Here is a 22,899-nt window from a genome sequence, read left to right on the forward strand (position 1 = left end):
CTGGTGTGGTGCTGAGGGAGCGACGGACAAAGGAAACAGAAAGTGCTGCTGGGAGAGAAAGTGGGGCGTGTGTCCCGCCAGACATGACAACACCACGACTGAGGGGCCACACGAGCCTGGCCTTTCATCCTCCAGCTTTGCTCTCCGTCTTACCTTTATGTCTGGCAAAATATCGCCCTAAAATGATGAGCAGGCAAAGCATTGCAAAGACGACGACAGCCACGACGCCACCAACCACGGCATGGTCCACGCTGCGTATGGCGCTGTCCTCACCTGCGCGGGAATCTGTTGAGATCAGAAGAGGAATAAGAATTGGGGACTCGCTGCGATGCTCTCGGCAGGCTGTGGCTGCAGCTGCTCTCAGGATGGGGAGAGCTGCCCTCGGACTCTCCAGAGGAGCAGGGGTGAAGCACGGAGCTAACTAGACAGATGAGTTCGGGCAGAGGAGCTCTGTCCGGAGCCGAACTGATCTGGCGGCTCGACTCGCGAGGTGTTTTCCGCTAAAAGCAGCAGCACTATGACTACGCACGTGGGAGACAGCTGGGAGAGGGGAGGAAGGGCACGTGGAGTTGGTGGGGATCTATTTTGGGAAATTTCCCTATAGTGCTCCCCAGCCCTCTTGGTGGATGGGGCATGGAGAAGAGCAGTACCATTACGGGAATATTAATCGTCAGCTCTGAGAAATGTCATTAACGAGTGCCCTGTTGAAAACATTTCAACGTCCCAAAACACTCCTTGCCCAAAACTCCACCCACCCAGCATGGAAAACGTGTTTACAAACATCCTCTGCCGTGACTGAACTGGGTTCCACCATGAACCCCCACCTTTACTGTCCAATGAACTGACAAGGACACTGCACTCCTGACCCAAAAGCAAGCAGTAACTGTACAGAGCCTCCGACTGCTTTACTGCGTTTATTTAACTCCTCACCACACAATTAGTTTCCTTTCAGAAGCGCCTCTCCCTCGGGACGCCGTCACCTGGGAGAGGGATGACTGATGTGGCGGAGGAACAGCTCCGGAATGAACCCCGGATGAGCTATGGCCATGTAAAATGAATGTATAGCAGTGTAAACAATTTTAATTTAAGAACGCAGCTACATCAACCCTCGCTGCAATCCTAATGGCAACTGAGATTTATAACGCAGTAAAAAACAATTATTCTCCCGCTGATTAATACATTAACATTTTGGAATAGAAGCTAAACCATTGTCTCTTTTTTTTAGTGAGTCAAGCGCGACACCTCTATTAAAATGATTTACTGGCCATACCTTACAATTTAAGCACAGCAGCAACAGAAACGGTAAAAATCTTTTAACTTTACATGATTTGTGAAGTCATATGTGAAGGATTTACCATTTAAATCTTTCACTACAAGAAGCACATGGCCCATAAATCTGCCCTGCCTGCGCCTGCCTGGACACCTCGGAGAAATGCGTTTTGCCAGGACGACTGAGAGAGCAAATGCAAGTCAATTTTTAAGAAAGATTTATCTCCGTCTCCCTCCAAAGAACAGAGCAAATCTCTGAAGCCTCCACCTCTAATAATATTTGAAGTTTATCGATCAAGCGTACAGATCCGTGACAGCTAAAGGTAATGGGGCTCTTTTGAGCTGAGACCTGATACAAAGCTTTCGAGCAGCAGCTGGGATTTACGCTTTCTATCGATATTTCCAATTCTGCTCCAAGATTAAGGACTGAGGGACCCAAGTAAATAACTGGGGACCAAGAGCACCATAAAGCGCCTTTTAATTAAAACAATTTAAGAATAAAAGCCCCTTTCGAGTAACCTTTGAGAGCAGGAGCCCCAGTGTGGGCAGAGAGATTTTGGGATGAGCTGGGGCGTGGTGAGAGACACTGTGGAGACCCTTCCAGCAGCTTGGCTGATAAGGTAAAAACTGCAGCCAAAATAGATTATTCTCCTGCAAACCAAAAGCACAGCAAAGAGGACCTTCTGTCTCATCTCCAGTGGGAGCAGATCATGCTGTGATCACTTCCCAGCATCTGCTGAGTGGCAAGCAGCTGAACACCCCTGCGTGCTGAGGGAAAGGTGCCCATGGACACCCATGGGGTGCTGGGCTGACCCCGTGTCCGGGGACAGGATCTGCTGCTTGCCCAGGGTGGCAGCCGGGGAACCCCAGCCACACTGGGCATCCTGGGAGCCCCCACTCCGACAGCCTCCCCACTGCCACTCCAGCTTGGCTGATCCATGAACCGGCTCTCTGCACAGCAACTGAACTGGCTCATCTGCTGGAGCAGCTGCTTCAGGCATGCTTCACTCCATTTTTTTCTTATTTTTTCAGAAACTTTCGCCCAGTTCCGCTCGGGTGCATTCGGAGCAGCCAGCAGCATCCCAGCCTGGGCGATGAGTGCCTTGCTGACATCTGGAACAGCTGAGGGGCATAAACATGCTGAGTTACGGCTCTGTAATGTGCTTCCAGCAGGATTTTGCATCAAGAGGCATTTTTTCTTCATCACCATAAATTAAGGTTCCGGAAAGACGAAGCCGTGTGCTCGTGCTGGCGGCAGCAGCCTCCGCGCTGTCCCACCGAGCCGGTGCCGCAGGGATGGGGCTGTGCCAGAGCCCCGTGCCTGGCACATCCCTCCTGTCTTCCTTCGCCTGACATCGTGCCAAGAGCAGGGAGAGAGGGCTCCCCTGAGAAGGGACTTTGGCCTAAAGCCTTGCCAGGTTTGCTCAGCAGAGTTTGTTAAGTGTCAGTTCCTCTGCTGAGACGTGCAGGGCCATTTTTCTCAATTGTTCCTCTCAAGGAAGACCCCTGTGAGGCGCCAGCCCCAAGTTCACGCTGTTATACACGTGGCTAAATACATCTTCAAGCTCACACACGGCCTAAAACATTCCTGCTGCAGCACCTCCTCTCCTTGCCTCCAGCCCCTCATCAAACCCTGCATGCTCTGGAGCATGACCCACACCAAGAGCTCTGCCTGCGGGCACAGCAAAGCCCAAACCCACCGCCAGCCATTCCCACACTGCTCCCAGCAAACCTGTCTGTGTGCCACCAGCACAGCAACAGCCCCTCCACATCCTGTCCCTCGCTATTTCTTCAGTAATTAACAAAGTGTCAGGTCTATGGAACAAGGAATAATTCCCCAAAGCCAACGAGAGACTTGACCTTAACAACCGGAATCTGCTTTAAATGCTGTCTCCAATTCACCCAAGCTATTCCTGCCTCCTATCTCTGATTAAACCAGAAATCACAACTTTATTGCTGAAGAGGGAACAGTTGAGATGGCAGGAACTGACAAAATGCCACATTATTTGCTAATCCTAATATGTTATTCTTCCTCAAGATTTGCTTTTCTCAGCACCAATTCAATTACAGATGCTACAAATCCTTCTGACATTTAATTCCCTCTTGTCAGGGCGCAGTAAATGTATACATGCAGAGCTTTCCCATTAGGATGTTAATATATATTGGAGCAAGCTGAATCCTGGCCTCTCCAGCGAATCATCAGGAATTTGCCCATTAGGCTTTTGTTTTGGGTTTGCTTGTGAATTTTTGTGGGTGGGGCAGAAAGGAGGGAAGGGCAGGGAAGGAACAGACACCACAGCATGTTGTCAGCAACATGCCCCCTCAGGGCTACTCTGCAGCTACGGTGCACCTTGGCTGAACCGTTTTTGGGTCGATGCTTTGCTTGGCACCAAAGCACCTTAAAGGAAAACTGCAGAGGTAATGGTACAATCCACTTGCCAGAGCTGAACTCATGCAGGGGAAAAAAAAAAATCAATTTGTCTTTCCAAGTGCTGTGCTGCTTCCCCAGGGGACTGGCACTGCTGCACCCCACAACAGAGGACACCAGGGTTTCAGGGGATGCAGTACTGGGCCCGTGTGCCCGTGGTGCAGATCACTGTACAGCAGCAGCAGTGCTCCAGAGCCTCTTCTAGGGTGGCCAGCAAGAGACTTGGGCAGCTTGAAATTTATTTTTGCTGATTATTTTTACCAACTGCTCATGTAATCAACAAAATAGTGATTACACTGCTGGAATGGCAACCTTGAAGTTTTCCTTTAAACAAAAAGGGCGGCTCAGCAAACAGCACACAGACAGGAGAGAAAAGGGTTTGGGACTGCTTCCTACTCATCACAGAACTAAGGAACTAATTCCAGAGGTTAGGAGCAGTACGGAGCAGATGCTGAGCTGGGGATTGTCCATCTAAGTATCGATAATCATCACCTGTGATTCACACCTGCAGGCTCTCAGCTATGGGGGCTTTGGGGGACTCTCTTAGAAAGCGAATGTTCTAATGGGCTCCAGGTTTCTAACATTTCTGCCAATGTAAGTGCTAAAATCGGCTTTCTGTGGGCTCTCAAGAAAAATGTTGGTGATGGTAAGAGCAGCACTCTGACAGTCTGGGTCAGTGCTTACACCAAGGTTTAGCACAGGGAAGACTTCTCTGCTCCCAACTTCTCAATGAATAGGTTCCACTCAATTCCACTTTAATGAGGCTTTAAATATAGATGTATCTATGAATATTCCACTCTTTCCGTCAGAGGCAGCATCCCAAGAGTAAAGGCAAGACTGGGTTGGCCCGGGCTGCCTGTGTTTTAAATCTCCTTTCTACCCACACTAAGAGCCTCAGACCGATTTGGGTCAAACCAGTGCAGGTTTACCTTCAGCGCTCCCCTCGCTCTCAGCAGTGCGTCCCGCGAGGCTCAGGCGGCGGCTCTGGGCTCACCGTGGTGCCGGGAGCACACACCTGCATCCCCCAGCACCTGGAGGCAGCGGCTCCTTCCTTCCAGGGCCTCCTGCAGCTGGAGGAGCCGGCCGGCACTGCTGCCGGCACTGACACTGCTGCAGCAGCTCCTGCCCTGCTCCGCACCCTCCCCGGCCAGTTACAGCTCTCCTCAGCTCAGAGCAGAGTGTGGAGCAAAGGCAGCGCCGGGACACGCAGCCTGTCCTACCGCCATGTGGAACTCCGGCTCTGTGGTGCTCCTGACTCCTGTCCTTCCTCCTCACCTCCCTCCAGCTTCACCTTAGCCCAACTGCAACATCTGGGCTATCTCTGTACAGCCCTGACCTTCCTCTGTGTGCATTTCTGCTGTAAAAGCAGAGAACAGAGGGAGATTTTCATGAAAATGTAGTTAAGACATTATTTTTGGCACATCAGGATTTACTGCTGCACTTGCACAAAAAAATTACCTTCTATTTCTGGGTGAAAATTAAGGTCAAGCTCCTGACATTGGACAGTGTGGGCTGAACTTGTGGGCAGGAGTAAGCTCATATATACCAACCCCACTGAAGCTCCTGAGCTTCCCAGATGTGCAGGTAACATCTGCATCTCGGCAGGGGAAAGGAAACCTACGCCAACAGCTTTGAAGAATTCCTAAACAAGTGATCTCTTGTAAATCTGATTACAGCTTCCTTTGTTAAATGATTATCCCATCAGTATGCCTGGAGATCCCACAGGTCACGATTTGGGTGTTTAATGGCCTTAAGTCATTTGAGCACTCCTGAAAACCTGGTGAGCCAATTATTCCTTTTCCCTGGAGGTAGGAAACATCAGGACTGCACTGACACCTCCCAAATGAATCTGGGGTCAATTCTTTTGTGGAATGAAGTTTTTGAAATGATGGAGCAGCACTAGAGGTTGGACTTGGCAGGGGTGCTGGCGGAAGAGCAGGCTGCCGTTACTCTGTGAGCACTATAAAGCACTTAGCCACGACATGGGAGGACAGAAATCACTGCCTGCCCATGACAGGATGAGCAATAATGTTATTCATTCCCACAGCGTGGCATGGAGCAGGCTACCCCTCCTCGAATTTATTGAGGGGCCGTTAAAGAGCAGCGTTAACCTGCCTGTCGTATCGTAATTGAATTTGGTCTAATTTAAACCAGAGAAATTTGAGGAGTTCATCCTTCTTCAATCAATAAGCTCCCCTCCAGCGACCCATTTCAAGATCGCTTCATAAAAAATAACGCGCCTTGTTTGAATGAATGTGCTCACCGTGGCAGAGCTCAGCGCTGCACGGCTGCTTCCAGACTCCTCTCTGGAGAAGGGAGCCCCGTGTGCAGCCGATGCCATCGCTCCACCAGCATCCCCTCTGCAAAGGCAGGTGCTGATGGTTTTTGGTCAGGGAACCATTCCCTGGCTCACAGGAGGTGCTGGTGCTCTGGAGCAGAGCCAGGAGAGCTCAGGGAGTGTGGGGAGGGGTCCCTGGAGCGCCGTGCCCAGAGCCCACGGCAGTGTCTGTGTGTGTGCACCTGCACGCACAGGTGTGCACAACACACACACACACACACACAGGCTCAGGTTTGCCCCCTCAGTGCCCACTGCTGCTGGAACCCTGCCTGCCGGTCTGTGCGAGGCTGGAGTGAGGAACTGAGAGGTGCCAGGCCAGCCCTCTCCCACCCTAAGGGCTCAGGACGTGAGGAACAAGAGGAGGACTGCGAGAGAGAGGCACGGACACACAGAGCTCAGCCCAGGAGCGAGGACGGCTCTGGACTCAGGCTACCTGAAGGGCGGAAGGCAAGGGATGCATTATTTAATTGCTCAGTCGGCAGAGCCTCGGCTGAAGCTGTGGGTGGGACAGATGTACCTGGAAGGAACAGCACACTGAGCAAACACGGCAGCAGCCCCCACGCCCGCCACGCCAGGGTCCCCCGTGGGGGTGGGACCACCTGCGTCCCCCAAGGTGGTACCCAGGGCTCCCGGTGCCCTGCGTCCCCCAGGGTGGTACCCAGGGCTTCTGGTGCCCTGCATCCCTCAGGGTCCCCCCGTGGGGATGGGTCTGTGCCCTGTGTCCCCCAGGGTGGTGCCCAGGGCTCCCAGGGTGGGTCCATGCCCTGCATCCCCCAGGGGGGTTAATCCAGCTGGAGCAGAGGGCAGCTTTCCCAATGGAGAGCTCAATTCCAGCACTCACCTGTACCACCCATCTGAGAGCCCCCATGTGCTGACCCCGGGCCAAAAACGTGACCTGGTTTCAGTCTCTGAAGCCATGGGGCAGAGACCACTCTGTCTGCAGCAGAGAAGGGCCTGGGGCTCTCTCTAGTGCCTCCCCCACAGCTGACCCAGCATGATGCTGACCACACCTGACCAGGAATGATCACTTTGGGCAGCAGAGTAGCCCAAAGAGCAACAAGAAAAATTTTGAAATTGTTAGGGGATAAAACCAGCAGCCAAACCAGATGCTCCAGAAAGGCTGCTTGGCAGCACATGATAGGTGCTTACTGTGGGCAGTGGCTCTGCCTGAGCTGCGTTCTGTAGAGGGGGGGGGAAATTTTTGGTTTCCATTCCAGACTCAGGAAAAGGACTACACTGAGCTGCGTGCTCCGGGAAAGGAGTGAGCCCCTCTGAGCAGCACAGGCTGGGGAGCAAACACCCATTCTGGGCAATTCCCTTGAGGAATTGTTTCAGGTTCTTCTCTTCATTCACCAAAAAGTGTATTTTTCCTTAAAAAATAGAAATTTAAAAGTAAAAGAACTTAAAACAAAACAATTTTCCCCATCCACTCAGGGATGTTCACCACAGCCCTGGTGCATCTTACCTATGGGATCTGTCCCAGGCCTGCAATAATAATTGTTAGCATTGCTCAGTGTTAGAAAACATCCAGAATGAATCCATAATTTCTGACCTCTTGGCCACAGCACACCTGTAGTGGCTTATGGGATGAGACAATCCTGATTTGATTGGGTGAAGGGAACCATTTGATGGAGTAAGATGAGGACTCAGGGTTTTTTGGAGTATTTTTTGGCTCCATGCTGAACCCCTGAGAGGAACAGCACTGGGCTCCAAGCCCCTGGGCTGGGCTCCTGCCAGGGGGACAAGTGGCTGCTCCTGCCCTACGGCCAGGACTGAGCACCCTGTGCTGGAGCAGCCACAGAGCCCAGCAGGTACCAGGAGTCTGCAGGGATGCTCTGCAAGGGGGGCAAAAAAAAATATATATAGGTGCATTTCTGTAAGAAAACATGAAAAACAAATATTTAGGTTTGTACCACTGGTAGAGGCTCTGCTCTGAATGCACCCAACTGCATCCACTGAAGATGCTGTTATGCTTTAATCTCAATCAGCACTAATTGGCAAGGAGCAGCCATGAGGATGCATTTATGGCCCTTTCAGACCAGTGTGGATAAAAAGAGGCTTGAACCATTTACTTGGCTTGGCCTCACTGATGAAACAACCACCTCTTTTTTACTGCCAATCTGATTCTGGAATGATGAGAATCCCTGAGCAGCCACGGGTTAGGGCTGGCCACCTGTTTTAAGGGGGGTTTCACACAACACGGCAGAGTCAAGTGTTTTACAAACAAAGACTCAACTCAACCGGTCTCCAATTCAATGTTCAAAAAATCCCAGCCAGGAGGGAACCACAAGGGTTGGCCTTGGTGCCCTGCACCTCCTGCCCTGAGGATGCCAAACAGAAATGGGTGCCAAAATAAAAATAAAAATAAAAAATAAAAAAAGGGAGGAGAACCCCAACAGAAAGGAGCGCACTTCCAAGCTGCAAGAGCGTGGGGGAATGGCTGCGCCATAGCGACTGCACAATGCAACATGGCCAAGATGCAGAAACCAGAGTGGAACCAGTGTCTAGCGAAGGAGAGCAGCAGGTTACCTACAGACTAGCCCTTACCTGAGAGATCCCCATAGTCCAGCTCCTCGGCCGAATTGGGCAACTGAGTAAAGCCTTACAAGTAAAAACAGACTCGTTTTTCTCTGCGTTTCTCAAGCGACAAAAAACAACACACTTAAGAACTGAGGATGAATTTCTTGAGGGGGAAAAAGAGAATGCGTCAGTCACTCGCCACCGTCTGCCGGTGCGGGCAGAGCCATCGTGTGACACCAGTGCAATCGTGGCCTTCATTACAGACAGAAATGCTCCTCGCTCTACACTGTTGGCACACGGAACATGGCATTGAGACCATCATAACAGCATGCAGAGCCCCACACTCTGCCTTTCGGGGACAATTTCCCAATTTAGTCCAGGCCGATTTCAGTCCTGCGTACAGAGAGCAATGGAAAACTTGCCTCCAATTTTGCAACCAATCCAATTAGTTTTGGTCATGGTGACAAGTCAGGACATTTACCAATGACAGAATACAAATATTGTGCAGTGCATGTCATGGCCTGTTTGCAGGCTGTGGGCTGTGTCCTCTGCCAAACTATGGGGCAAACCGGCTTTTTTTCATTTGCCCAAATGTGATGGATTTATGGGAAAAGCATCTGTCCTCAAAGCTCTAAAGTAACCAGGGAGGCACGTGGCCATGGCCACCACAGGCAGTACTGTCTGTGAGGGCATTAGTGCTGCTTGGTCTGGGGGTCTGGGGAAGTGCTGGGCTCTGCAGGCAGAGCATCTCCAGGGGTGGACATCCCAGCACCAGTGCCAGTGCAAACCGGCGCCAGGAGCCACCCAGACTTACTGAAATGTGGGGTGGGGAAATGTTACCCAGTGGGCTGCCACTTGCAGGACTCACTCTTGCTGGTGGCCACTTAAAGCAAATGCATGAGCAAAGGAAAAAAATTCCCATGAAGAGATCCCTGGGGAACCTGGGATCATCAGCTCAGACTGCTACCAGAGCTGACTGTCTGTTAAATAGCCAAGCTGTGAGTGCAGGATGGTCAATGTGCAGACTTGGCCCCACTGCAAAGCAGCAATATGTGTATTTTTATATATACACTGCCCTTTAAAAATGAAACTTATTTTCAGTGATTAGTTTTTAAATGCATCAAATCATCAGGAAGCTACGTTGGTATTACCTCCTGAAGTGGGAAGCCATTTAGATTAATAGCAGGAAATAGGCTTGTGTGTCACTCTTGGGTTTCAGGGAGTCCTTTTCAGATTTTCAGGAGGTTTTTTCCTATAAATGATCTATAAATACAACAGTTGACTCACAGAACCATTGACCATGCAAAGCTGCACTTGGCAGAGGAGCCCTTCAACTTTTCTCTCTCCAAAATTGATTCTGTAGAGAGTTCCTTTTCAAGGAACTACATTTTCTCACTGATGAAAAAGGGCAATGTTGCATTTTTTATGAAGGAAAAAAAATCCTTTTCAGAATAAAATTTGCAACAATTCCACAATTTCGCTTCTCCCTGCACCTGGGACACTCACAAATGCCACCGGCCGGTGTTAAAACCTGTTGTGAGGCATTTAAATAGGTGGTAAATTACTTCTTGATTTTTCTCATTAAACTTTCATACTGGCTACTAAAGCCCCTTCTTTTCACTTCTGAGGGGATGAACTCAAAGCCTGCCACCACCGCTGTCAGAGAAATGAAAGGGAACTTTTCACTCTGCTCCATTTCCCTGGGAATGATAAACCCCCGGCAGGCAGAGCCGGCTCGGTGAGTGCATCACACAAGGTGCTCACACAAGCACCGGGCACCCCGGGCACGTTTAGGTTCCTGTGGGCTCCCACGCTACATCCACTTCTTTAGGAAAAGCCAATTTCTCTCCCATCTCAGGCCCTAAATAAGCAATTAGGGATTCCGTTTCATGCGGCGCTGCGCAGAGCCGCAGCGCGCAGGCAGCGCTGTGATGTTTTATTCACTGCCCCAAGGATGGGAGCTGTAAAACAGACTGAGGAGCGGATTCCCCATTAGCTGCACTTTTAAGTAGGGCATTTCCAAGAGGGAAGGAGGCAGTGGGACTGGCAGAGCTGCTTGGTGATGGCAGTGCAGAAAGCCCTTTGCTGTGGCACCTGGCAGGATGTACGAGGGGCTGGTGCTCTGGTGCAGCCTGGCTTTGGCTTCAGCCAAGCATTTTCAGGGACTGAGGGCTATCAGAAAAAGGAACAAGAGTGTAACACAATAGTGCTACCTATTCTTGTACCAAACCTGCTAGGGCCACAATTAAAAACCCACACAGGCCTTCAGGGAAGGATTTTCAGCCTGTAAAATAATTTACCTGCTGCATTATGGGCCAAGTATTTTCTTATCAGTCTTCATTTGTGACTGGGGTATTTTCCTTATTTTAACCTTCACTCCAGGCTTCCTGCTTTGCCAGTTTCAGAGGAGGCATTTCCAAATGGCTCAAAACCCAATATTTCCACAGGAATGAGCAGAAATTCTGCCTGTGCTGAACCATTGCCTGGTTCTTGCCTTGCGAGGGGAAGGGGGAGCAGCTCTGAGCCCCTCATTGCTGGGCAGACAGATGGATGGACAGGGCCTCAAGCACAAAGCCCTGTGTGGGCAGCACCCACATCCTGGGGAATCACTCTGAGCATTTAGAGCTCTCTGCTTACAACAGCGTAAGGGCAGAATTTGGAAAAAAATGGACACAAAGTCAGTGTGTTCAAGGTCATGGCTGCTTGTACAGGGGGCAAATGTGAGCTGGGCATCTCACCTGAGGGGCTCCCCAAAGGCCAGCACTTTGTGAGGGCTGAGCTCTCTGGCCACCGAGGGCCAACAGGGGCCAGGGCATTAAAAACTGGCACATTGGTTATGGTGGGGAGAGTGGCATGGAGGAAAATTGAAAGGGCATGGCAGAAAAAGCGCTTTCTCCCCCAGAGTGAGCGGGGCAGACACTCCGGGCTGTCACACTCCCGGCTCCACGAGTTCTGCCTGTACTCCAGCTCAAGCAGCGGGAGCTGTGATCGCAGCCCCACGGGCACCCTGACCCCACGGGGCACACGGGAGGGAGGAGGCTGAGGCTGGGAAACCCCAGCTCGTGGGGTGCAGCGGAAGCACAAGCCTTCCTGCCGGCCATGACCATGCTGTTATTGGAGCTCTGGCAATGAACAGTGCAGAGAAAGGAGAAAGTGCATCAGAAAATTCACAGTTAAGCTCTCATTTTTCAACAAAAGGGTTAACAACGTTCGTGCGTTAGGTCACTCATGCATCGCTGCCGTCAACTCCATTCCGTGAGGAAACAGGAATGGCAGGGCCTTGGCTACTGCTGGGACATGCACACACACACAGGACTCCTTCCCCCCAGTCCTCTAGGATACACTCCAAAACTTTCAATGGCTCAAAACCCTCTTTCCCCGATTGAAGCATTATGCTGGCTCCTTACATTCCATTTTCTTTGCTAGCAAGCTCTTTTTTGGGTTGGTTTTTGGTTTTGTTTTTTGTTGGTTTTTTTTTGGTTGGTTGGTTGATTTTCTTTTTTCTTCCCCCAATTCATTTTAAATCGTTTTTGGAGAAAATCCATTTGGCTGTATTCATGCCCATGCATTTCTAGTCATTCACAGACATGCTCACTCCCATCGGACATCAGAAAGAACAAATGGCCAACATACAGAAACACCTGGTATACTCCATACACACTCCAGCAACACAAGCTTGGAAAGAAATCCAGAGTCTTCACGGGAAAAGCACCCCACAAGGGCAAACATGGGGGAATTCAGAACAAACTGGCTGGTTTTAAGGCAGGAAAGTTTGTGGCAGCTCGTTTGACTGGGATAGGTTGTCATTTCAGCTGGCCACCTCCCTGGCACTGATCCTCCCCATGAAGGGGGGAAGCCCTCGAGTTAAGAACAGGCTTTTTATGGCTTCCTCAGAACAAAGAAAAATAAGGAAAGACATCAGGAATTGCTTTGAAAATGGGGCAAGGGTTTGCCAGTGAGCATCTGCCCAGCTTGTCCTCATTGCAGAGTTTAATACATCCCTACACTGAGCCTTTCCTGATGCAGAAACAACACCCAGAAAGGATGCTGGGAGTTGTGCCATCACTGGGGCTACCTGCTCTTTTTCAAATTTAGGGATCAACATCTAGCCACAAACATGTAGCTACAAAATCAGCAACGATGGCTCTTGACATCTAACACACACAGGGGGGTTGACACACAGACAAAACACAAGTGTGCCCCAAGATTTCTGATCTTTATGCCGAGTGGGAAAATGCATCCAGGTAGGTAAGTTATTTGGGATAAAAGTGTAAACTCCTCCATTTGACATGGCACATTGCTACGGAATGATTGCTTCACTCAGTCCTGACTCTGACCTCGCCCAAGCATCGCCTCGAGGGGAGCAGGCAGGAGAATGGGTGCTCTGTGCTAGGGATTTCTGTCAGTAAAACATCAGTCAATTTATCAGAGTTAAAAGAAACTAGAACAACAAAGTCCAACATGCATTAGCTGTAATTAAAAATTGTCAGAGGTTTTGGTTCTTCAGCTGAAAAGTAAGCTTGTGCCAAAAAATCGGGATGCTCAACTTCCAGCCTGCAGCGTACGTAGGCTCGCCGGAGAATGGAGGAAGCTCAGGAAGCTGTCAAGCTGTTAGCTAGACTGCCTCGAGCAGACGAGAAGGGTTACTTTGCTAGACTGCTATGCTGAGAGGAAAGTGTTGCTATTTGTTTTCCCCATCTCCTTCTGCAGTGTAATAACGCAAACTTCCCTGCCGACCTTGGAGGCGAGCGTTCCTTTGTGGAGCATCCAGAATCCCAGTGCTGCCCTGTGCCAGCAGACCTGCTGGATACTCTGCCTTAAAAACTAACTCAAAATCCAAGGAAAATGCTCAAAAATCTAAAAAAAAAAAAAAAAACAACCCCAAAAAAATCCCTACCAAACAAAAACCCTAAAGAAAGAAAAAAATTAATTTCTTTTTCATGTGTGAAGTGATTCTCTCAGTCAACGGCTGGAGAACCAGTTGGCATTGCTTGGACCTGGATGCCACTCCAATGGGGCTTGTGCTTGCCTGGCACCAGGATGATCAGCCGGGGAGCTCACAGCAGAAATGACAAGAGCAGACAGACTTTCCAGCCTTAGAACCCACGTTGTATTTATGAGATGAGTCCACCTGGAACACAGTTTTCCCTTGAAGACTCCAGTTCCCTTTTTGGCCTCCCCTTCCCAGGCTTGTCTTGCCACTCAGCAGTGCTGAGAAATAAGATAAACAGGAATGTGATACCAACCGTGAACTGCTGGTTCTGTCGTCGCCGTTGTGTCTACACACGGGAACAGAGGATTGGAGGAAGGGAAGAAACAGGAGGAACAGCATGCAAAAAAAGGGAAAATGGAAAAAATGGAACAGATAATATATGAGCAAGCTTTCAAAGAACATTGCGTGACAAGCAATAATAAAATGAAAGGCAAAAAGCATTTGAAGTGAGTTGCACTGTTTAGAAGACATGCCTCCAGTTCAAAAGCTATGAGCCTGAGGAAAACAGTAAATTTTTCTCTTTTTCCAGGTCCTTGCCAGAACAATTACTGGTGGTTGCAAAGTCAGGGGAACAGGAGACAGGGGAGAACACCGACACCAACGGTTTGGTTGGTGGGGACAAAACAGAAGCTCCAGAGCAGGATGAGGAGCTGAGGCTCGGCACGTCGCTGTTACACACTCAAACACTGCCTCACTGAGCACCCCTGGCCAGGGACGGTCTGCTCCTGCCTCTCCTCCAGCCTCCCAGCCACCACCTGCACGATGAACCATTTTTATCAGCACAAAAGGTGTTCTAGAACTGGCAACAGTGGACAAACATTACCAGTCCCTCTGCTGCAGCAGGTAGCTGGTGGAACAGCTATGGGTAATTAAAATATCCTGGATGTTTTTTTGCTGGTTGGTCTGAAGCTGACTCTACTCCATATGGACTACATCTCACTGGAAATTTCCTGGGGAGCACTGCCTTGCCAATGGAGAGAAGCTTTGTCTCCTCCAGGAGGTTGCAACAGGCAGTTTTAAAAGACTGACCGAATCTTTTGGCTTTCACTCACAGTTATTTCCACCAACAGGTCTAGACCAAATGTAACCACATTGCCCAATTTCCTGGCTAATTCAGCTGCTGGAGGCTGTTTGCTCTGCAGCTGGAGGCACTCTGTGGCCGGGGTCAGTGGCTGGAGGGGGCTGGCTCCCCAGAACTGAAATAAATCCCAGGCCAAGCCTGCCTGGCTGGGGCGGGCAGTGTTTGGGTGGGCAACACCGTGGGTGAGCAGCGCTGCACCTGAGGCCTGCACAGCAGCCTGGAGCTTGGGTTTTGCAGCACGACAGACAATTCACAGCGGCCTTTCCCCGTGACATGCGGGCACAGGACCCAGGGACAGGGCCCTGCGCTGGCAGAGGCAGCAGTGGAAACAACAGGACCTGTGTCTGGGCAATTTAGCTGAGGACAGCCCAGGGCTGAATTCCTGAAGCAGCAGCAAAGACAAGAATCATACAAGGAATACATAATACTTACAGATACAAGGTCTACATGCTTTAATTATGGAAGCAAAACAAATAAACCCTGCACAGTTTAACAAACTGCACCAAGATTCGCATAACAGATTATCAAGCCATCATTAGCCTGTTTCCACTGCCAATGTAGGCTGTTCTCATCTTGGCAACCAAATCTAAGGCACCCTCAAGGAGGCCAGCCCTTGTTCTCCTGCGGGAGCCCTGGGGGCTGCAGGGGAAACCTTCCAAGGCCACGAGGAGACCAAGAGCAGGGCTTTGCTTTGGTTTTGGGTAGCAATCCCCATTTGTTTTAACCAAGCAAATGGTGGAAGGGGAAATGGTGGTGGAGGTGGGGGGAAAGCCATTGTTTAGAAGGGGTTGTAAAACTGAGTATTAATTCCTGAGATAGCATCTTGGCATCTATAAATAGTCTCAATTTACTGTCTTCCTGAAATAAAAAAAGTTATGTCAGCTTTTACAATAAATAGAGAATCTGCTGGAAGCAAACTTGTATTGATGTGCTGGAAGAGATTATTAGTCAAGAAACAGTGCAAACTGGACAGTGCATCTCGCTTCCCCGTCCGGGGACAGAGACCGACAGGTTACACAAAATAAAGTTCTCAAGCGGTTGTAAGTGCGAACAAATATCCACGTCAAACAACATGTTGGCTGCAGCTGGAATGACAAAGTTATGATTAGCAAATGGTTTGGATGGTTGTAATAGGAAACACAGACCGGTTAAAGTTTAGAGTGAGCTTTGGGGGAGTCCTGTCCAGCCCCAGTCCCCTGTGGGAAGGAGGACAGCACACACCAGGGCTCTGCAGGGAGAGACCCCTGCTAGAGACACGAATGTGCTGACATGGGTGTGTTTGTGCATCATCACGTGGCAGAGGAGAGAAAGCTGTCACTGCTGCTTTGGAACCAAATCAGGGCATTCCTGCACATCCAGGTGTGTCCCGGCCCGCCACTGCCGCTCCTCACCTGGGAAGGGACACCCGGGCAGGGACATCCAGGAATGGACACCTGGGAAGGGAAACCTGGGAAGGGACATCCAGGAATGGACACCCAGGCAGGGACACCCGGGAATGGACACCCAGGAAGGGACACCCCAGCCCTGCAACGCTGCTGCTCACACAACCCGTAACTTCAGGCTGGACTGGCTAACTTCAAAGGGGCTTTTCTGAAGCCTGTGATTGTGCCACCAGCTTCTGCTTTACTTTCAAGAACAGCCACACTTCCATGTCACAGCAGGCACACAGCATCCCAGGGATCAGCCTTCTGCCCCATGTCCTACAACAAAAACCATCTCTTCTCAAATGCTGACCAACAAGAAGTCTTTGATACACTTCTGATTTAGCTAATGTTGATCAAAGCCAAGGACAGGCTCTGCCATCAGCAAAAAGCACCGTTCTGGTCCCAAGCCATCAACATGCTACACCATCACCCAAGGCTGATAGCTATCATTTAAAATGGAAAGCTGGTGATGAAGAAGGGGCCAGTTTACTCAGTGCAGCAAAGCCAAGAGAACATGGAAATCACATAACCAAACAGACCTGGGATTTTCTACCTTAATATCAAGGCTTCTCTTCCAATGCCAATCAGGAAAAGAACTAAACACGCTGTTCAGGAAAAGCAGAGCAATGTCAAGGCCTTCCAAAATCTTCATGTACAAAAGCTCCTCAGAGGCCAGGTTTATAGTTACAGAAGGTACCCAAAGGAGTAACCATTGGCTTCTACAAAGCTGCAAATTTCACTTTATTGGGATTTCTGTGTAGCACTGGCTGTAAGAAATAAATATCTGCCAGCTAGGACAACTCAGATGACACCCAAGCTCGAGGCACTTACCACCCCATTAGGCAGCTACGCAAGGGCACACACACATATACACACACATATTTATAAAATTACTGCATGGAGGCAGCTGGGCCACATTTCTCAGAGTTATGAGCTCCACTGCTGAGCCTCCTCGTTTTCTCAAATGGATTCTCTCCAACTTCAAACTGTTTGCAGAGTGTGACAGACCAGGCCCTTTAAACTTGGCCGTAATTAGTCCGCAGCCTCAAACAGAACAAGCACGATGGAGGAATATTAAAACCCCAGCAGCAAAATTAAATTCCCCTGGTTGAATGCTGCAGCCGCAGTGCTGCAGCCTCACAGAGGTACCTGGTGCTGGGCTGAGGAGCACACGCAGAATCACAGCAGCACATCCACAAAATCACGGCAAAACACGCTGCTGCCTTTTAAATTTAAAGAGGCTTTAGCAAGTATAGATATCCATTCAATATATTGCTTTTTAAATTGCTTTCTGAACTGAAACCAAAAGCCAATCTGATCCCTGACGCGTGGAGCTCTTATTCTTCCCGATTTTCCAGACTGCTTCCCATGCACTGACCGGGGCGAGTGTGAGTTCCTGCACGCCGCTGCCTCGAGCAGCCTGAGGGACAGCAGGCAGCACTGCACACGGATCCTGCTCTGCTTCAGCTCCCTGGGGCTGATGGAAACACCTACAGAACCCTGCCAGTGCTCCTCTGGATCAAACTTCTGTGGGACACCAGCACAGGTGTCCCATCCCACAGCAATGGGGTGATGGGGCTCAAACACCAGAGTGCAGTGACCCATCCGTCCCCTCCTTCAGCTCAGCCATCCTCTCCCTCACCACACGCTCCTCCAAGGACGGATGGAGATGTCCCCTGCATTCCTGAGCCCCTGATCTGCTCTGCACAGGGCTCCAGGTTGGCACCGAGTGCCCTGCAATGGGCCCTGGGGACAGCTTGATTAGCAGACCAGATGTTTCACAAAAATCATCACAATCTGTATGGATGTTGTGTGTGACCAGAACAAAAATAGTCTGAAATTAGCACAGTGGCTCCAGCCATGCTTTTGCATGTTTCTCCATACAGATTTGGGAGGATTTGGGTTTGGTTTCAAGCCCAAGCCTGCACACAACCCACGCTTCTGCTCGGCAAGATGATGGTTTGTGCACTGCTTATGTACACCAAAAGTAAGGCCATGTATGACAAGTCCTGCCTGCTACTGGCTGGACATGGGACTGAAAGACTGAATTTTATTTCATTTTATTTTCTGTCCCAGGCCTGTCAGCTCTGCCTTTAGCCCCTTTAATGCAGACACATCCTGGATGAAAATGTCAGAAAGGCGAAGAATCATCTTTAAATTAACTTGACATTTTACCAGGGACAGGCAGAACCTTCAAGAGAAAGCAGAAGTTAAATAATAAATAATTTGGGGGAACAAATCCCTGGGCTGCGTCCCTGCACAGCGGCACCAAGCAGCTGAGCATGTCACAGCTCGACACCAGGCTGGGAATGCCGAGAGCAAACCAGGAACCCTCCTGCTCCTGCTGATCTCCCGTGGGCAGCGCGGGCATCTCCACATCCCCAGAAATGCCAGAGACTGAGAGAGAGTCCAGAGAGCCGCCCTGCAGCTGGCCACTCCCAGCTGACTGGGGAGTAAATGTGTTTTACAATTAAATTCCATAACCAGCAGTCCCAGGCAGACGTGGCCGTACCTGAGCCCATGTCACCATCCTGCCAGCACACAGTCTGGGCTTTAGACATCCCCACGCTGCCTCTGTGCCTCCCACTGCAGGAAACCCGAGAGCAGGAGGACTGGGCCTGCATTCTGCCTGCCCACCAGCCACTGCGATTGCTGCTGGAATGAACCCCTGCGACTGCAGCCTTTCCCACCACCGGCTGTAATTAGGAAAGGACAAACTCCTACTAGGATAAAATAAATTTTCGACATGTGAAATGCTCTGAAAACCTGCAGCTTATTTTTGCTCCCAGAGTTCACATTTCCATGTGCCATTATTTTTAAAGCAGCTGGGATGACACAAAGGTGTGCTTCTCAGGAGACAGTGCCTGCCCTGTGGGTGACAGGAGAGCTCCACCACCACGTGCCCCTGCTCGAGAGCTGATGCTCCAACTCAGCATCAATTCTCAGCTCCACAACTCACTGGTTCCTGCACACCTCCAAGCCAAAGAGAGCTGGCTCCTGGCTCATCCAAATCCTGAGCCTCAGGAAGGAACTCCTGTTCCTGTTTCCACAGGATGGGCTTGGTCCTTTCCACATGCATTCACTGAAGGGGCTGGAACAGCTCTGGGAATTCTCAAGTGAAAACGACTGCCTGCAATGTCACAGCCCCCTGAAATACACAGTCACCTCCAACCAGACCTGCTGCTCCAAGGGATCAGTGGGATTTAAAATATGCTCCAAATGGGCATTCTGGGGGCACACCAGGAGCCCCCAGGCTGCTGCTGAGGAGGGAGAGCAGTGCCTTGGCAGAGCAGCATCACCTGCAGGGCTGGCAACGCTGGCAACCTGCGCGTGTCACCCCCAGGTGTTCACCAAAACCGCTGCCCAGACACCTGTGCAATTCCACCTGTGGAGAAAGAGTGGGAAATGCAATGTGCACCTATGGATGACGCCCTGGTCCTGGGAGGGGGCGTGCCAGTGCCTGGGGAGGCCGGCACAGGCAGAAAAACACAATATGAGGGCTGGGCTGTGATTAAGGACCTTTATTTCCCAGGAAACAACGGCTGCCCGAGCCCAGCATTTCCAGGAGCCACTCCAGGGCAATTCAAATGATGCTGTTTGCTCTGCTGTATCGTATTGTACATCTTAATGAAGAAAGCCACAAGGACAATTTAACTGATAAAAAAGGGCTCGGCAGTGATAAGGGCTGAAACACCAAAGGATGGCTGGAATATCAATGCTGCTGCAGGATACGTGGAAAAGATCAAGCTGTCACACAGGAAATCTTTTCAAGCACCTACACTAAAGTGACAGAGGGAAAGCTCTAAAGGTCGTGGTGTCTGGAAACTTCACTGCTCAGCTTGTCCTTCGCTGGAGAAAGCATCAGGTCAGCTTTCCAAGAGCTCCCCCAGAAACTCCCTGAACCAATAAATCAAAAGGACAACTCCAAGGGCAGAATTTTCTAGGGTCACCTGCTAGAAACTGCTTCAGTGCAGCCTCTTTCCCCATGTTTTATTCAATTAAAGCAAGACAATTGTTTTTCAGAACTACTCCATGGTTCCAGGGGACATGAACTACGTCAGGGTTATGCTAAAAGTAGGGGGACAAAAGCAAAATGAAGCAGATTTCAAACCCACCTCATCCTAAGGACTGTGTTCCACTAGGCTGGCTCCAGATGCCTGGACTGCCAGCAGCTCAGAGAACACCCAGCTCTCTCCCACCTCTCCTCTGTCAGACAGGAAGAACATTTGGGAATTAAGGTATCAGGCGTCTCTCAAGGCTTTGAAAAGTGTTCCAACACTACTCTGCTATGTAATTCTGGAGATTATGTTAATTTGACCTAATTTTTTCCAGCCACAAAGTCTCTCAACTACTGAAGGGCAGAAGCTGGTGTGGCTCCACGCTCCTGAGCACTGACTGGAGAGGACACACGCACAGATCTCTGCACGACAGAGGGAGGAGAGGCCTCGGCTGCTCTGGGTGGGAAAAGCACACTGAACTCAAGGGCACAGCATGGTGAGACACATGTCAAGAAGACTCAGTGCCAGGGAAGAAAATAATAATTTCCCTTATCAGCATTAGTAAATCTTCTTCCGACAAATGGCGAGCAGGAACTGCTGGAATCAGGGAGCAATATCACATCATTACTGTTCCAGCCTCCTCAGCAGTGCAAAGGCAACACAGAAAAGCACCAAGAAGGCAATGGAGACCCACTGGGTTGTGCCACCAGAGTCTGAGATCCTCCACCACTGCAAACCAAGGCGAGAGAGCAATGCTGGACAGCGATGTGCTCCTTACCCCGAGGGACCTCTGCCAGGCTGATGACACGGCCATTTCCAACTGCAAGAATCATCTCTTCCCTTATTTTTAATACAAAAAACCTGGAAAGCTGTGTGAAGGAGAGCCCAAAGGCTACCGAGCATCCACAGCCAAGCTGCAGCAGGACAGCAAACAACCAAGCTGCTGTTCATTGGGAAGAACCAAGCACTGCTGTGGGACCTGACACAGCACCAGCTTTGGAGGGCAGTGCTGGGGCAATCCCTAAAAGGACAGGCTGATAACAACCCAGCTCCCAAAAACAAAACAGTTCCCAGTCATTAAGGTCTGCAGGCACCACGACCAACTGAAGGTGTTATCCAAGCATCAAGACACATGGTTCCACTTAGCCTTCCAAAGTTCACTGAAAGCACGAGCAATTACCGTCAGAGAAAGAAACCTGTGAGCACGTCCAGGTACAGCCCGTGGGGCGGGCGCGGCCGAGCTGCCCTGCCAACAGCTCTCGGGGGGCTGCGAGAAAGCCTCAGAGCTCCTCTGAAACAAAAGCGGGTTAAGGGCAGGAACCCCGGCACGGGTGCCTGGAGCGCGGCCGGCAGGCACCTGCAGAGGAAGCGGAGCGCGGCGAGGGCGGCAGGCTGTGCTGGTGCTGGTGCTGGTGCTGGTGCTGAGGCTTCACCGGCGTGTCCGGGCCAGCGGGGCCTGCCCTGGCTGCAAAAACCTCGGGAGGAAAAGAAGCCACGGAACGCCCTGGGCAGGGTGGTGAGAGTCAGCTGAGCAGCTTCATAAAAGCAAATAAAATGTGAAGGCATTTACACAAGGGGTGCTTTACAGCAACAGTAAACGTTGTGCCATTAGCTATTCAATGGTCCATCCTCACCTGCCGTTTGTCACCTCTGCCTCAAATAAAAAAAAAAAAAAACAAACAAAACCAAAACCCACAAAAAGCAGCAAGCAAAAGCAAAAGCAGCGGTTGGAATAGGAAAGGTCAGAGAAATGACAATGCGAATGGTCACAAATAAATCAGAAGGGTTTTCCTGATGAGTCAGGTCTGTGAGGAGGTATGAGGATGTGTCACAGAGGTGTCATGATCTTGCTGGTTGTTTTTATTCATCTTTTCTTGCAAGACACGGAAAATCTCACAAGCTGAAAGGCAGCTCCTCAAGAAGGGGCCTATGGATGGCATTCACACAATAAAAACAACTGGTGGAATTCCCTTTTCTGGGAGAGGGAGGGAGAAGCTTATCACAAAGAAATACCAACATCTTGGCATGAGAAAAAGCATCTTGAGGCACATCAGGCGAACTGAACTGCCAGAGACCAAACTTTCTATAAACTGCTCAGAAATTGGTACTGACGGGACGGAGGCTGAAACGACTGCCCGTGCTAAGGGAGCTCTGAGGCTTTTGGCATCCTGCATGTGAAGTACCCAGTGCTGGCCACCAGTAACTGAATGAATCACTTTTCCTGCCATGACAATTCCCACGTTTCAGGAACGCCCACAGCCACAGCAAGGACTGTCTGACACGCAGAGCTGCCGGACCAGGGCTCGTGCTGTGGGTGGGCGTATTTGAGGGGGAAAAAAAAAATACTGCAAGTGATTGGTTTGTTGTTTTTCCCCAGGCTTCATGCTCTGCTTATATACATAAAAGACAATAAACATTCAGGACAATTCCAATGGTTATGAAGGTACCATACCTGTGATGGTGGTAGGGATGGTGGTGGTAGTGGTGGTGGTTGTTGTGGGAGGAGGGATAGTTGTGGGGGGATCTGGATAAAATATAAAAAGGAAAATAATAAAAAAGCAAATTAAGAAAAAAAACAAGCAGAACACAACAGCGGTCAATTGTGATCAGAGGAAAACAAGGATGCTAAGAAGCAGCATGGGGATGGGGACCCCTCCCTGGCTAAATCCCAGGGGGGAGCCCAGCAGGGACAGCGGGGCCAGATCCTCCACCCACGCTTACCCAGGCTGGAGAACCTGGCCCCAGCCTCTCCCCCCTTTCTGCCTTCTACAATGCTAAAAAAAATAAATAAAACCCAGCATAAATTAGTCAATGAGAGAGAGAATGGAATGGGAGAGGCATAAGGAAA

General features: G+C 50.2%; 1 protein-coding gene across 9 annotated transcripts in view; it reads right to left on the reverse strand.

Annotated features, from left to right (window-relative positions):
• Positions 1–22,899, reverse strand: part of CADM1 (cell adhesion molecule 1) — a 194,693-nt gene that overhangs the window by 2,209 nt on the left and 169,585 nt on the right. For 2 of the 9 annotated variants that reach the window (XM_026797777.2, XM_074559568.1), the window contains exons 8-12: positions 22,504–22,575; positions 13,802–13,834; positions 8,583–8,636; positions 6,469–6,552; positions 154–285 (exon numbers count right to left, since the gene is read on the reverse strand). In XM_026797777.2, the coding sequence (XP_026653578.2) occupies positions 154–285; positions 6,469–6,552; positions 8,583–8,636; positions 13,802–13,834; positions 22,504–22,575 (375 nt within the window). The remainder of the gene's footprint in view (positions 1–153; positions 286–6,468; positions 6,553–8,582; positions 8,637–13,801; positions 13,835–22,503; positions 22,576–22,899) is intronic. The other 7 variants (XM_074559569.1, XM_074559570.1, XM_074559572.1 and 4 more) reach the window with 7 other exon arrangements.

Source organism: Zonotrichia albicollis, chromosome 27 (assembly GCF_047830755.1).
Source record: "Zonotrichia albicollis isolate bZonAlb1 chromosome 27, bZonAlb1.hap1, whole genome shotgun sequence".
In the NCBI taxonomy this organism is placed as follows: Eukaryota; Metazoa; Chordata; class Aves; order Passeriformes; family Passerellidae; genus Zonotrichia; species Zonotrichia albicollis.